The sequence below is a fragment of the Acyrthosiphon pisum genome, chromosome X, assembly GCF_005508785.2.
Source record: "Acyrthosiphon pisum isolate AL4f chromosome X, pea_aphid_22Mar2018_4r6ur, whole genome shotgun sequence".
Classification (NCBI taxonomy): domain Eukaryota; kingdom Metazoa; phylum Arthropoda; class Insecta; order Hemiptera; family Aphididae; genus Acyrthosiphon; species Acyrthosiphon pisum.
In genome coordinates this window covers 59,925,673-59,941,964 of record NC_042493.1, presented here as the reverse complement: position 1 = coordinate 59,941,964, position 16,292 = coordinate 59,925,673, and the positions used below count along the sequence as shown (strand labels likewise).

General features: G+C 28.6%; 1 protein-coding gene across 11 annotated transcripts; it reads right to left on the bottom strand.

Moving 5' to 3' along the window:
* Positions 1-1,228: 1,228 nt before the first annotated feature.
* Positions 1,229-15,839, bottom strand: LOC100166702 (uncharacterized). 11 transcript variants are annotated; one of them, NM_001163077.1, is made up of 14 exons: positions 15,458-15,812; positions 13,135-13,161; positions 11,069-11,107; positions 9,910-9,933; positions 9,088-9,126; positions 7,311-7,370; positions 5,508-5,558; positions 4,832-4,888; positions 3,701-3,727; positions 3,480-3,527; positions 3,227-3,278; positions 2,649-2,654; positions 1,524-1,542; positions 1,229-1,428 (listed from the first exon to the last, which is right to left on the bottom strand). In NM_001163077.1, exons 1-11 carry the CDS (start codon positions 15,546-15,548, stop codon positions 3,229-3,231), a joined length of 513 nt encoding a protein of 170 aa, NP_001156549.1. In that variant the 5' UTR covers positions 15,549-15,812; the 3' UTR covers positions 1,229-1,428; positions 1,524-1,542; positions 2,649-2,654; positions 3,227-3,228. The 11 variants fall into 11 exon arrangements, 7 of the variants coding, with proteins under 7 accessions (NP_001156549.1, NP_001155718.1, NP_001156548.1 ...); NM_001162246.2 differs by having other exon boundaries at positions 3,227-3,238; XR_003839229.1 differs by having other exon boundaries at positions 1,279-1,428; positions 1,524-1,659; positions 15,458-15,839.
* Between the last annotated feature and the right edge of the window lie 453 nt (positions 15,840-16,292).

The window sequence follows — 16,292 nt, the reverse complement described above, 5'->3', positions numbered from 1 at the left end:
TAAAATATTAATGGGTGGTTTTATCGGGGTTTTTCTGAAAAAACCCATCCGAAAAAAATAAAAATCGGAATTTTTTTCCATGTATTTTTTCCATGCGTTTTTTGTTTTTTCCCTTATCGCGTTATCACTTATCTCTATACTGGCCCCGCCAAAACTATATGATAATAATACAAGATATAAACATTCAGAACTTTTCCCAATTGTTAATTTTTATTGACGTTACTACGTTTGTGGCATTATTAAGTTTTTTGTTTTGTTGTTAGATTTTTATTTGTTACTAAAATTGTACCTACCTTATTAATTAAAATAATTATTTAGTTTTTTTCAAATCAATTTAATATTTTAATTAGAAAAATAAATAATACCTATAAGATAATTTTTTCTGAAAATTAACACAAGTTAAAAAAAATAAAAAAAAAATAAGAGTGAACTTCTATTTTATCCAGAAAAGTAACCCGGGTTTTATGGGTTTTTTCAAAAAAAATTAGTGGGTTTAACCCAGAAAAGCAGCCCGGGTTTTTTTATGGGTTTTTCAAAATATCAAGAGGGTTTAACCCAGAAAAGCAGCCCGGGTTTTTTCGGGGTGGGCTTTTTCGTGCCAACCCTGGTTTGAACTGATTGCCGTGCTGGTCAGCGGCGAGTGGCAATGCAGCGGTGACGGCGGCCATAGGTAATTCGATCTGGAAGCGAATTACTGCCGGCTCACGTATGGCTGCTGGTCTGCTCGTCGTCGAAAAGGAGAATTGATGTGAACAGAGAACGTATATAGATCGTAGACCTGGAAAAAGCGTTCGACAAGGTAGATTGGAAGCTCCTATTTAACACTCTAAAGGAGTTGATTGGAAAGACAGGCACTTAATATTGGACTTGTATAAAGGTCAAACCACTGAAATATATGTAAATGAAAGCAAAATAGAAGCAAATATACGTCAAGGAGTAAGGCAAGGTTGCTCTTTGTCTCCATACTTGTTTAATATGTTATCGAACATGTAATAAATGAAAAGAAAGGCTAAACTAGTGGAATATTATAAATTAGATCATAGGAAAATATAAATAAAATAAATAAGATTCAAAAAAAATATGGTATATTAGTGAATCTAGTTTTGTAATATACTTAAGGATTATTTCATAAACGTTGCCTTAAGTTTTGACACTGAACATTCGGTCAATGATAATATACCATTAACTGAAAATAATATTTCCAAATACACCATATTATGTTTTATATATTTATAAAGACATTTAAAGAAACAAATAAATTAATAAATTCATATTACATTATATTCTCTATTTTATATTTATTTTTATAATAAGTACATTTAGATCATTATTGTGTAGTTAAGTTATACAACAATATAATTTATTTAATAGTGTAACATGTGAATATAATTTAATTAGTACAATATTCATATGAAGCTGTATGTTTATCTAAAAAATAAAATAAAATAACAGTTTATTTAATTTAGTTTTTTTAATTATGGACTAATAAATACATAATATTATAGTAGCAATTGATAGTTTACTTGCTTATATATAAGGTACCTGCAATAGACTTTCTTCTAAATTCCAAGTCTTCTGACTAATTTCAAAGACTTCCGACTAAATTATAACACTTACGACAAAATAAAAAGACTTCCCTTAAAATGCAGAGACTTCCCACTACAATATAATAAGTACACATTCTCCTATATACCAATTATTTCACCTAAATTCATCGACGTCCGTCTATAATACAAGACGTCTCCTTAAATTACAAGACTTGCAACTACATTAACACGTTTACTGCGTATGTCTTTTTGCAGTTTTCACCCTGCGCATATGATGAAAGTAAAAAAAAAATATATAAAGTTACTGCTCATAACGACGTGCATGTATTTAAAAACATACGTTTAATCCACGCTAAATAATAAAAAAATAACATTCAGCCACGCGTAGGGAATTTTAAACAATTTCTTTTAAATGTAAGATTTCCCACTAAATTAACAATATTCCCTTTAATTTCCACGTATTCCGACTAAATCCAAAGACTTCCAAATAACTTAAAATACTTCCCACTACATTCATAACTATAAGGTACTGCGTATGACTTGTATGTATTATAACTTTTTATTGAATAAAGAAGATACGCAACTAAATTCAATAGGTAGGTAAGTACATGAGTTTTGATAATTTTACATTCTATTAAAATGTTTTTTTAGTAAAAATATGAAATTGTTAAGCAATTAAATCACCCGCCGCAGTGAAATATGTCGTATCTCTGTTTTCACAATTTCTTTTTTCAAGTTATCATAACTGTGTTTTTGTAGTTCCCGCGAAACTAATAGTAGCATAAAACAATCAAAGAAGTTCTACACAGTAAAATTCAGTCACTACCGTTTTCGCGGGGACTACACACAAATAGTTATGGCAACTTGAATAAAAAAATTGTGAAAACAGGGATACGACCTTCTTCCCTGCGGCGGCCGAAATGTACCCCTAATATTTTCATTTTTTTTTTCTAGAATTTCAGAATATTTTGTTTATTATATAGGATGTTCTTTAAATTTGAATAAACTTTATAATTATTTTTCTACACAATATTACCCACAAAAATTAATTAGACATTTCAATGTTTTTTATGTAATAATATAAAAAATATTGTAACTTACAAGGTGCTATAAATCACGACAAAATTACAAAATTTAAATAAATTTAATTGAAATAAGTACATGTTGTTTTCATGAAATCTAAGAATCAAAAACCGATCAAATCTCATGGAAACTACTTTAATAGATGTTCAATAACTACATAAATAATAAATATACAAATTTTAACAGGAAGGCCAGACAAAAAAAGTTCTTAAATTAATTTACTCAAAAATAAATATTGATATTTAAACAATTTCTGAAAAATAAACTAGGTACTTGACTTCGATAAATGTATTCACTATAAAAATTGTTCTTAGAGTAAGATAAAAAAAAAATTGGCTATTTTTAATTTAAAAAAAAAAATATAAATCAAAATGTGTAACGCAAGTGACTATAAATTATATAATAATATATAAAAAAATAAAAATAAAAATAATGATTAGAACAAAAGTTATCTTATATGTCAGATCTCCCTATTACACATCCTGTGTATTATATAGTAGGTACACAGTCAAATTGATCATAATATATATATTTATCAACTTCTTGGTTAATATTTGGTACCTAGGTAGTTATTATATTATTAATGTAATATTTACCTTCAAAAGAAACTGTAAGCATTACAATACGATGACGCACTTTTAAAGATATCTTTGAAAAAATAAAAAAATAACAGTTTAATTGGATACAATTTTTTATTTTTAGTTGAATTATAATTATATTACCTACCGAATAATAGTTAAAGAGTATACGAGTATATTATTATAATTTATAATATAATAATAGTAAATTATTTTGTAACGTGTGAGATTTATAATTTATGGGTTTGTAACCAGTTTAATAATTATCTACCTTCTTTACTGTTAGCCGCAAAATAAAAAATAAACGGAGTCAGTAGAGCTGAAATGATTTGAATTAGGTTCACGTAAGTGTTTATTGTTACTTTATAAATGGTACATTTTATATTTGCATAGACACTTGCATAATACGCAGTAATAAATATACATGGATTATAAAGGCATTAAACATTCAATAATTATTATTATATATTATCATTGACAAAAACTACTTACAACTATCGTTATATTGAGTTTTCGGAGCTAATAAACCATATAACATAAGATTTTAGTATACAGTAGGTCATATAAATAGATTAGTGTGTCCGGGAACTTCTCACGCAGCAGAGCGATTGTTTCTCTTGAAGTGTGACAAGTTGCGCCGTCTTGCTGAAACCATACATTTTCGATGTTCATTTGGTCCAAACGAGGCCATAAAAAATGATTGAGCATAGCACGGTCACAAATCGCTCTGCTGCGTGAGAAGTTCCCGGACACACTAATTCCTCGTGCGTGGAGACCAAAGCTACCCACCTCGATCTTGCGACTTGACGCCGTGTGATTTTTTCTTATGGGGATACACTAAGTCACGAGTTTACCAGAACAAAGTCCGAAACGTCTTGGAACTTAAGCAAGAAATTCGTTGTGTCCTCAACGAACTTGATGGGGCAATGTGTGATCGAGTGATGGTAAATTTTATGGAAAGAATAATCGCCTGTAGGGCTAGTAGGGGGGGTCATATGCCCGATGTTGTTTTTCACTGTTAAACCTCAATTTATCCTGAAGAGAATGATATATTTGTAATGTTTTTTTAAGAAAAATAAATTTAATGTATAGCAGATTTAAATCCGGCGTTCTTTTTGAGACACCCTTTATATTATAAAAATGTATGTAGGTATAAAATAAAACAGCTGGAAGGAATACATGAACGGTTAGCGGTACTTGTAACATTATCATTATGAGGATTTGTAATATTTTAATTATAATATGGAGAGATGTATTGAAAATCTGTGTGTCGTATTAATCACACCACGACCACGTAGGAAGAAAACGGCACAATAACATTAACTACCTACATATTAGGTACAGCCTCAGATAATAATTTTGGTGTAAAAAGAGTTTTTTACAACTACTTGTTAACTACATAATTTCTCCTTGTACTATTGTTAGTACGTGTGATCGTTATATTACTAAGAAAGTATACAACAAGACTACAATTTATTATATACCATCTCATACTGAATTAATTTCCTTTTCCCTGATGCTGAATTATAATAATATAATATATAAATTTATTATTAAATAATAAAATGTAATATTATATTATTATAACTATGTTATAGCCGATAAGCAGTCATGTAAACTTACCCAATTCATTCATTTTTTTTGTTAACTCTTCGTCCGAAATCTGTTTGAATTCAAGGGCTATAAAAGTATATTTTTTTATATAATATATAAAAACAGTAACAAAGTGAAATATTATTTACTGTTTATATATTTAAATATAATAAACTACACATAATTGTAATAATTACAACATTAAAATCATATAATATTATTTTAAGTATTAATTAAGTATGGTGCAATGGAGTAGGTTAGTAGTAGGACCCTCAGTTTTCTCCTCAAATTTATACTATGAATTATTTCTGTATAAGCTAGGTTTTTATTATACACTAAACCAATAAATAGTATCAGGAATACAGTGGATTTAGATCAGCTATGGGAGCAAAAAATACATACAAAAACTGAAATTTATAAATATTATAATATTGTTAAAAGTTCAAAAAATTGTTTAAAAAAAGCTCCCACCGTTCTCTTGAGAAGATGTTCAGAAATGGTATTAATTTTACAGCATTAAAATCGAACCTTCTAAAGTCTCACAATCTTGTCACAGCGGAGGGTCTAAAATATTTTTTATTGAATGACTGGAACCACCTTAATCATCTATATTACCTACTATATAATATTATGGATTCAATAACCACAGTATATGTTATTTATTAATAAAATATAACACTATTAATAACTAGACATGTATACTTACTGATTAATTCTTTTAAATAATTAAGTTTTTGATTATTTTTAAAGTGATCACCTATAAATGATAAATTATATTTTATATAAATCTCAGTTTGTTATTGTTTTTATATTTCAATATAATCCACTACAAATACTTGTGGACCTACTTAATAACAACATACAAATATATGATCATATTAAATTATTAATTTAGCACAATGCAAGTGTTGGTGTACCTATCTATATGAAATAAATTGAAAATTTGAAAAATTAAAATGAAAATTGGTATTTTTTAATGTGGTTTAAGCTATTTACTCTCTAAACTTTTCTTACATCTCTAAAAATACTCTCTGATATTTTAGTCTTATTCAATGGAGTTGTTTTTGAGTATATAAGCTAGACAAATACATATGGTTTTAAGGTAAAGTATATTTATTCGGGGGCGTAAGCTGGATAATTCTATGCATGCCCGTACATGATCTACCCGAGTAACCAATAACCACAAGTTATATACAAAAAAGAAATGATATACATTTTTAGTTTGACTATTGTCTATTATAATCTGTAACCAATTGCAAAAATTTAGAAAAAAAAAAAAAGTTTCAATTTCCACAGTGTATCTCAAGATCCCTATTTGACAATATCTTTAAAATAAAAATATCGGAAGATTCTTATTGCACACCTAAATCATTAGATTAACGACTACTCCAAAATTTAAGTGTTTGAGCTTCATACAACTTCTAAGTTCATACGTTTTGTATTTTTTAATATGTAGCGATGAATGAGGGTGGTATTTGGTATATATATATATATATATAAATAAGCAAAATACCATGCACTCACTCGCTCATTCAGCGCTGCATTTCAAAAATAACAAAACGTATGAACTTAAAATTTGAAATAGTGATTCCTCTTATGGTCTAGATGTGCAATATGAAAGTATTTTCTGACATTGTAACAACAGTCTTGAGATTCACGGTGGAAACAGAAACTTTTTTTTTGATTTATAAATGGCTGCCATTAGTTGTATATTATAATATTAATAGTTGAAATTCATATTATTTTTTATTTTTTGTGTGTATTCAACTGTTACTCGGTAAGATCATGCACAAAAGTACATTGAAATCACACGCTTATACTTTCAAATAAAGAAACTATATCTTAAAACTAAAATATGTGTGTACCATCTAGGTAAAATGGTACCTGGTACATTGCAGCATATTAATTGACTGAAAGGGCTGGGTGAGCACCTTCTGAGGGCTCCCGGTGGACCGTGGGTATGGGACCCGTCAGGGAGTCGATCATTGAGCTAATTCCATCGAGTAAGTGACAAGTAGTAAATACCAGTAATTAGGCAGAAACTCCATACACAACCTCTATCATTTTATTTTAGACTCTTGAACAATTTTGTATTTTGCGCACAACTAACTTATAAGTGATACAATTAATATTCTAACAACTAAATAGGTATTAATACGATTATCCGAATTCGTGTGAGTTACATTATTACAAGTATCATGCCAAGATTAATTTCAGTACGACGATTTCCACACTTCCCAATTAATGAAATGCCATAATACATCAATAATTACATTAGTAACTACGTAATAGGAGATAGGTATGGATTTACATTGTAACAATTTAGGAATCGCTCTATGTATTATGTATCCTTAATACATATTTGATAATATGATTAATGAATAGTGCGTATTTTTATTTGTACCTATTACCTATTGTAATATAATTTATAGTATATATATAAGCCCATTATACATTTTACAAATTTAAATATAACACTAGGTGCAAGTAACTTGTAACTTATACTTACTGTCCAATGGTAGAAGATATTTACCCCTTACAGGGTTAAATGAGTACTCCTTTTTAACATCTGTAAAAAGATAAATTATATTACACGTACATCTCAGTTTGTTATTGATTTTTTTTTTAAAGATATTCAACAAAGTTTCCAAATGAATTATTAGTCAATCTAAATGAAACATTTTATTGTGAATAATAACTCAATATCCCCTAGCGGTGATATAAACATATTATGACAGTGTGAACACAAAACTGCTTATAATTTGAATAGTCGACTCGCATGAGTAATACATATTATAATACAATATTATATTAAATCCTCATCGAACAATTTACTTATTATAAGTACTAAAAATATTATCATACGTTTTTATGTTCAGGACACTCAAACATACAAATAAAAGTTCATAAATTAATTACAAAATATAAATTAAACTATGAATCAATTTCGTTCAAATCAGCTTCCTATTGTAGACCAAAACTAATAAATAGCGCCAAAAAAAGTGAATTAATATCAGCTACAGGATCCTTCCAAATTTTTATCATATAAACATAGCCGATGAACGATTACCTGATATGAAATTGACTGAAATATACCTTATATGCATGACTAGAACAATTAGATTAAACCAGAGACTGGAACCGTACCGAAATTGACCGGTTTTGGGCCGAAACCTTTTGAAAATCTTGGGACCGAAACCGGGCCGGAACCCTTAACACATTTTTTTAGGAACCGAAACTGAAACCGAAACCTAAATTCGATGAAGAGGTTTTTACGGTTTTTTCGGTTCCAAAATACAATAGATATTTTATCTATTGTGTAAATAGGTAATAACTAATTATTAGTAATAATAAAGAATTATAAAATCGTAGACCTATAAAAGTTTGTCAATGCTAAGAAATAAGAATATTAATATGTCATATGTGTACAAGTACAACAGAATTGTCATAAAAGAAATACCAAAAACCCAAATTCTAATTTCCATGTAATCGATATCAATATTATTATTGAATCGCAAATCGCAATAGCTGATGTAGTATTTCTGAAAATAATAGCAATTTGGACCGAAAACGAAATTTAGGGTTTTTGAGAACCGAAACCTAAACCCAAACCGATAAAATCATAAAGGTTCCAGTCCCTGGATTAAATAATAGCCCATACCAGAAAATGAAATACAGAGATTCCAGTAAAACTAAAAGTGTTATATACTTTTGAATAGGTTGATAATAACACATATTATTATAAAATAGTAGACATATAAAAAAACAACAGGAAGAAATATAAAATGCTTGTAGTTCTTGTAATATTATTACAATTTTTTTTAAATTTGGACGGATATACTGAATATCTATATTGTAAAATTCCCACCAGGTAGCAACAAAACAGTACACTATCGTTAACTAGATCGTAAGGTAAAGTCCCCCTAAAAATATTTTTAAATCCGCCTCAAAACTACATCCTTTCTCCTTATACAATTGTTAGTAGATGTGATCGTTATATTACTGAAAAATACAGCAATAATGCAGATGTTTTTTCATTGTAAATTAATTCCCTCTTCCCTGATGTATCTTTAAATAATCAAATGTAATAATAATATAACAAATCTAATAGTTACTATGTGTATGCCTATAGGTATGCATTTACATTAGAACAACTTAAGGATCGATTTACGTATTATCATTATTACCAACATAATATTTGATTATATGACTAATACGTATTTGTATCACATACCATTTTAATATATATAATCATCAACAATGACTACTATCTAATGTATACTTACATAAAGCCCTCAATATGTCTTGAAATGCAACAGCTCCCCCTATGAACATATAAATTATATAACACAATACACATAGGTTAATCTCAGTTTGTTACTATTTTTATATTTCATTCTAATCAACTTCACAAACTTGTGAACGCCGGGGCAATATAAAAATATATATTATTTAGCCTGATACAGTGGCGTCATTTCAGTTTTTGAGAGGGGGGGGGGGCAAAATTTTTGACCGGCCCAAAATAAAACTGAAAAAAAAGCTCGCTAACATTTACATTACATTACATTACAATATTGCATTTTTATCTCAATACAAATACCCTCCTTATACATAATTGTATACTTACTAGTTAGTATCAAAGGTTGACATCATAAGCATACAGGTAAGTAACCCATTACATTTTTTTGAGAGATAACGCAATAACTAAATAATTAATACATATATGTAGAGGTTACTTAAATAAATTACCTATTAGCTACTATATAAAGGCCCAAAACTAGCCCATACCCGGCCCGACAGCGGCCGCTAATGACAAGGGGGGGGGGGCAAATGCCCACCCTGCCACCCCCCAAATGACGCCACTGGCCTGATATAAAACGAACATTAACACTCAATTTTCCGTACCTGATGGATCGAATATCAAACCAAAATATCATGCTCGAATTATTAAGTGTAAATATCACAATGGCTTTTATATTTCTAGAAAAGTCAATGACATGATTGATCATGTCAAATCTCAAAAAAGAGCTATGAAAATTATATGGATATTCAAAGGTTAATAGACAAGAATTTTAAGAAAATCCAAGAAACATAATATGTTTACGTACCTGATGAATTTGCATCTTGACTGACTAATGATTTTAATATTAATATAAACAAATAATAACATGACAATATGATTATGTATAAGTATAATATATAATAACGTACAACTGGACAATTTAACGTGACTGTGCACACACCACAACGCACTGTACGACGGTGCCTTTGCAAGTGAGTATTACATACTTCAAAGGCCCGATATATATGATTAGTAGAGGTCATCCCGTATCCGTATATAATATAGAAAGCGATAGTAAAAGTGTTTTACAGCTATATCGTAACTGCGTAAGTATCTATTAGAAAACGACATTGTACACGCACGTGCGTTTACATGGTTTGAATACTAATATTAATTGTATATTTCAACAGTACCTATATATATATATAAGTGTATGTGAAGGGCGCAAATCCAAAACGTACTATTGCCAAAATACTGATTTTTTAGGAGAAGCGATTTTCTGTATCTAAACATTTCCAATAAAAACTAACCATTTATAACTAGTTAAATCATTTTGAATAAAAGATTTCTTTTTAAAATTATTTAATAATATATTATTTATATTTAAAACGATTCAAAGTGTTAAATATTCTAGACTTATATTGTTAATTTAATTTAAAACTTAATTAAATATTATAAAATTACATTTTATTACGTTTTGGAAATAGATCGTTTTGATATAGTTAATGATTTGTTCCTTTTCTTTTAACTTGGGCATAAAACTGGAAAAAGTACGTTTTGATTTTCTAAAATATATCATTTTTATGTATGGAAATAATAGTACGTTTTAATCTTTTCTGGAAACGCAAATCGATGTATCGTTATTTTTTCCATAAGAATCGATACCTAACTCAATTTTAGCAATTTTGGTAATAGTACGTTTTGGACCAACTCTCATGTATGGACTGCGTGTTAAACACAAAAAAACAAGTGGCGAACGTCGAGGATCATTGAATACTATTCCTCTTTTGAAAAAACCCTTCATAATTTTATATTATTGATTTTGTGCATCGTCTTTGTATCGAGGGCAATAAGTGCAATCAATTGGACGAGTAATGGCTGTGCATTACCGTCACGGTGGACAGACACAACCAGCACTTACAGTTTTCTAACAATGTTAGTCATAATAAATTAGTGATATTTTATAGTTTAAAAAATGAACGTACCTTTATTTCCTTTTATAATTTCATTTACAAACATATTCTCTATAAAAGTTTTGATTATAAATAACAGCAAATAAATCTTTATAAAATCAATTCATCCGTACGTTTGTGCCTACTGACTAATTTTATGTTATTCATTTTGAACGTGCCAAGTCAGATGTATAATGGATGTTGGTCCATCCGAAGTTAAATAAAGTTATATCTTTAGGTTCCTTGTGGCTTGAAGGGTGCTTATAGATTTATATGTGTACATGTTATATGATTTGCATCATACACTTTTATAGATCACATCATTTTACGAAAAAAGAAATTATTTTCGTTGAATTAAATTTTCGATAATGGTCGTATATTATATTAATACTATAATTGAAAGAAATATGGCATATACAATATACATTTTATACAAATATATTTATTGAAAGATTAAATCTTAAGCTGGAGCAACTTTGGTCGGGACCGAAAGTATTAATAATGATGACAGTATATTGTGTAGGTAGGGTGTGATGTGAGGTGTTTTAAACATGGAAAACGATTTCTAAACGATCTGCTGAAATTGACCGAAAACTAAAATGATTTTCTTTTTGTGCCACATTTTCTATTTGGGCTAAAATCAGGGCTTGAAATCGATTGAAAAAAATTTCGGTTTCGGTCTCGATTTTGTATATCTACCAGTAGATAATTTTTTCGATTTTGGTTTCAATTTTTCAATACCGGTATTAGGAAATTTTGGTTTTAGTTACGGTTTGTATACCGTTTTCCAATTTTTTTCGGTTTCAGTTTTGGATTTAATACCGGTTTTAAATTTTTCTTGGTTTCAGTTTTAAATTATAATACCAGTTTCCTATTTTTCGTTCTTAGTTTCATTTTGATTTTGTTTTCGGTTTCAGTATTCTAACTGTTTATACTGGTTTATAAAATCGTGTTGAAGGCCTGGACTATTTACGTTATTTTTTAAAATAATTTAAAATAACTACCTAAAAAAATTTAATTATTCCATACTATATTTAGTAGAATATTTAGGTACTTGTCATTTGATATTTAGTTGATTTATACTATGTATGTAATAATATATCAGTTCCAGTTCTAAAATATATGATTGATAGGTACATTATATTCATTAAATAACTTTATTTGTTTATTTAAAACAAGTTAAAATTGTCCCATTTTGTATGTTCTCCGAATAATAATTTTAAATGGCGGACATTTTGATCATAGAATAACAACTATATGGTATATTTTATTTTATTAAATGCAGCTACAGAACTTCATTATAACTCACTGAACCGATTGAATTCGAAATCGCGTGACAATTCATTATTTTTATACAATTTTCAATTTGGTTTAGGCACTGATGTAATAGCCATTCAGTGAGTTTTAAATTTTGCAGTTTATAATTTATTTTAATATCACTATGTTTTAGAATTCAGTAAAAATAAAATAAATTATTCACATCATTAAATCATAAATGCACCATAAGCAATAGAATCCACATAGTATAATGTTGTCTCCGTCTTACATAAATTGATAGGTAATATACTTTAATGTAAGTCCAGCAGTTACAAATTTGTGCTGTTATATTAAATATTATAGTGAATTGACCTATAATGAATCATAAACCAAGAACATTATATGTCTTGTCTCGTTGGGTTTTTACGATGTATTAATTTTTATGTGAATTATATTAGCATTTTCATATATTATTATTTTACAATATACTCATCACTCACTTAAATAATTGAATAAATTAAAAAACCAACGAGTGGTCACAGTAAATATTTTTACATTTTTACATGGGTCAGTAAGACGGAGAAAACCGTATATAAACCAGTAGGTACGAAATCTTCTCAAGTAACCCCTAATCAATTGACATATTGAAACTATCTATTGAACTATGTACTTGATCGTTGTGTAATAATAATTTATTTTTCATATTTTTTTTAAAATCAAAATTACAGACTAATAAACTTTTATAATAAATACTGTAAAAGTATGATTAAGTTGAGCGAAACTCAATGTATTTATAAGAGAAATATGTTGTATATACTGTAAAGTAAAATCAAATTACTTACCATAGCAGTGGATAAATTTATTGAATTCTAAATAATTAAATAGTGTTTAAAAATGTATTAGGTATTTTACCAACAAAAAGAGAGCAAGATAGTTGACAACAACTAAGAGAACGTCACAACCACTGACAAACTTACATGTGTAGCAAAATATCAATATATAGGCATTTGTTTAAGAATAATATCCTTACCATTAAGTTTGATTTTGAGTTAATTAGAATTAAAAACCCAAAATTTGTTGTGTAGAACATAAATTTGCTATTAAAAGATATCTACGTTTGTGATCTCATGTGGTTATGGCAAAGGTACTCCTAATAATTAATATGACATTGGTAATTGCTCCAATCGAGAAATTGGATGGTTTTTAAGAGAAAGTTCTTAAGTCAATTTTGAACATTTTCAATTTAGACAGTAATTCTGTGTGAAATTTCAAGCTGCGTTGAATGGTATCACTGTAGATCCGATGAGGGATTTGGTTTACGAGATAAAATAGAATGCGTATGGTAATAAGTCGTTATACAGAATTTTTTTTTATAAGAAAAAGTCACTAATTATTAGTTATTTTAATGACAAAGAGCATAAGTCTTATAAAATTACATGCACTAGGTTTTAAGTCATTATAATTTGAAGAAAATAATAAATTAATTAAAATATATTTAATAGTAAAATAACAAAACATTTATTAAACATGATTATGAATACTAAACTTAAAAACATTAAAAATTTACAAAGTTATTTACTAGATTATAGCAAAATCAACTTTATTTTTTCAAATGGTAACTATACTATATTTTTTATTGGATTCCGGTAATTTTTTTTTTATTAAAATTTTGATGGTCAAATCAATTATTTAACTTTTTTATTTTTATACATCTAAGTAGTTTAATTGGCAATCTAATGACACTCCCCCCCCCCCCAAAAAAAAAAAAAAAAAACAAACAAAATTGTTGGCGAACGTATTTCATTATTTTTATCTTAACATACAATCATCAAAATCAGTATTCTTATTTTAATTTGTTACTATAGGTAGTCGTAATTGTTTACTTCACAGTTACTTTTCTTACAATATCATAAATTTGGATTCTTTATTAAGTGGCTAAAGTAAGTATGGTAAAGTGGTAAATGGTATTCGATTGTTGACATATTAATGCCTTAGTGCCGTTATGTACGGTGGTTAAATAATTTGTGTAATGAAAAAAGTGCAATGTCTTGTGGTGCTCTTCTCATAGTGGGATAAACTTAAAATTTGAACCATATAGGTTCTATATATTGGTAGGTATTACATGCAAAATATGAATTTAGGAGTTTAAATTCATAACCCTTCATATTTTTTAGTTTTGGACATTTACATTATTTTGAATTTTTCCTATCTTAAATTCCTATGATACTTCTCTTACAATACCATTCATTTGGAATCATTATTAGGTGACTAAGGTAATACCTTATGGTATTTGGTTCTTGTTATAATAATATTGGAAATCCGTAATTAACTCGGATGAAAAGTATGCCTAAGTTAGGTACAAACCTATATTGAGATTGAATATTTATCTAAATATCTTGCCAATAGTTTTTTTTTTTTTTAAATTACGATTGTTAAATATAAATTCTTAAAGAATTTTATATAACAAGTTTATACTTTGCATGCGATTCCTACCAATATAGGGAACTTATTGTTCAAATTTAATGTTGTAAAAGTTAGTCATAAGAAAAAATTATTTAGCTCTTGTAAATTAAACCTATACCAATTATTTAAATTAAAAGTATTAATGCATATTTTACTAAACTTTAAAGGATCATAGTTAATAAACTAACAAATCAAATTTGATGATTTGACTATCAAGATTTCCAGAAAAAATAGCTTTACCAGAATCCATTAAAAAATATAGTAATTACGGTTTGAAAAAATAAATTTGATTTTTCTATTGGTACACCTGCGTGTTTAAAAATATTGAAATTATTATAAAAAGTTGCCTGTTAAAAACAAATAAGCTCGACTGTTTTCGTTTTAACGAAATTCTATGTCATCGATCTATAATCGTTAAAATACCCCGCGTACAATGACATAAGATACACCCTGTATAATAGGCAATTTCATGTATAAGTAACATAATAAATTATATATTTATTATATGTTAATAGATTCTGTTAGAAATATAACGTAGGTAATAAGAAATCTCGTTATATTTCATAATATGTTTTGATTACTATTTTATTAAAATAACACTATTTATATGAATTCAAATTGTAATTATCTGTTTTCAGATTCTTCATAAATACGAATAAGCGATTTGTCTTAATACGCAATAAAAAAATAAAATATACTCACGATTTAAACGATGTTGTTCGTGTTCTGCATCTATATTTCCAATAATATAAGCCATCAAATATAAAGCTAACACAATAATATGTTTCAACATTTTTGCAGCTACCAACAATAATTCAATAACAACGTTAGCGGTGAATAACACAAAGTACGAATGATATTAAAAGTTATCCAACAACGATTATTCTGGCGAGGAAAATAACTTTCAGCGGTCTGTATTTATGTATTTTGTTTGTTTTAACGTAAGGTAAAAATTACAATTTTTCTTAGGTTTTAAATCGTAATAATGTGTATGAAATCTATCCGTGCAAGTCTGCCCTGGGTGGGTCTTGCTGCGGAAAGCTCCGTTGAACACACTGACTAGATTTGTTGCTCCGCACTCGTATTTATAGCCTGGTCTCGCCCACCGCGTCGTCGCAGGAGCCGCCCATAAAATGTCTGTGGTTGGAGATTGCGGGTGGTTGAATAGCGGCCATAACGCTGGTTGCCCGCGGCATAGGCTGCTGCTGCTCTCGAAGCCACGCCCACAGCGTTCTGTCGTAGGTCATCATCGTAGGTTCGTATGCGAGGCGGCCGGTTTCGTGTTCTGTGACAGACGGCGCGCACGAATCGCCGTCCTTGCCGTGGCCGGTCTCGTGTTCTGTGACAAACCGGTGGGCACCCGCCAATCTAGCGCCAGCCGATTCAGTCATATAAAAAGCTATTCTGCAAATACGATACAAAAAATGTGTATTTATTGTATGCAACAGAATAAAACATTTGGGAAAATAATAGTAGGCAAATAATACTTTGTTTTTTTATAATACGCACAGTCATAGGCGCACATAGGGGGGTGCTT

What these genes read in the sequence shown, in the direction of transcription:
- LOC100166702 (XM_029488658.1), bottom strand. Translation starts at nt 15,548, where the DNA reads ATGTTGAAACATATTATTGTGTTAGCTTTATATTTGATGGCTTATATT. An exon ending in AAAAAAAATGAATGAATTGG is followed by an intron (nt 3,728 to 4,831) that starts GTAAGTTTACAT and finishes ATGGTTTATTAG; the next exon opens with CTCCGAAAACTCAATATAAC. An exon ending in AACTCAATATAACGATAGTT is followed by an intron (nt 3,528 to 3,700) that starts GTAAGTAGTTTT and finishes AAATCATTTCAG; the next exon opens with CTCTACTGACTCCGTTTATT.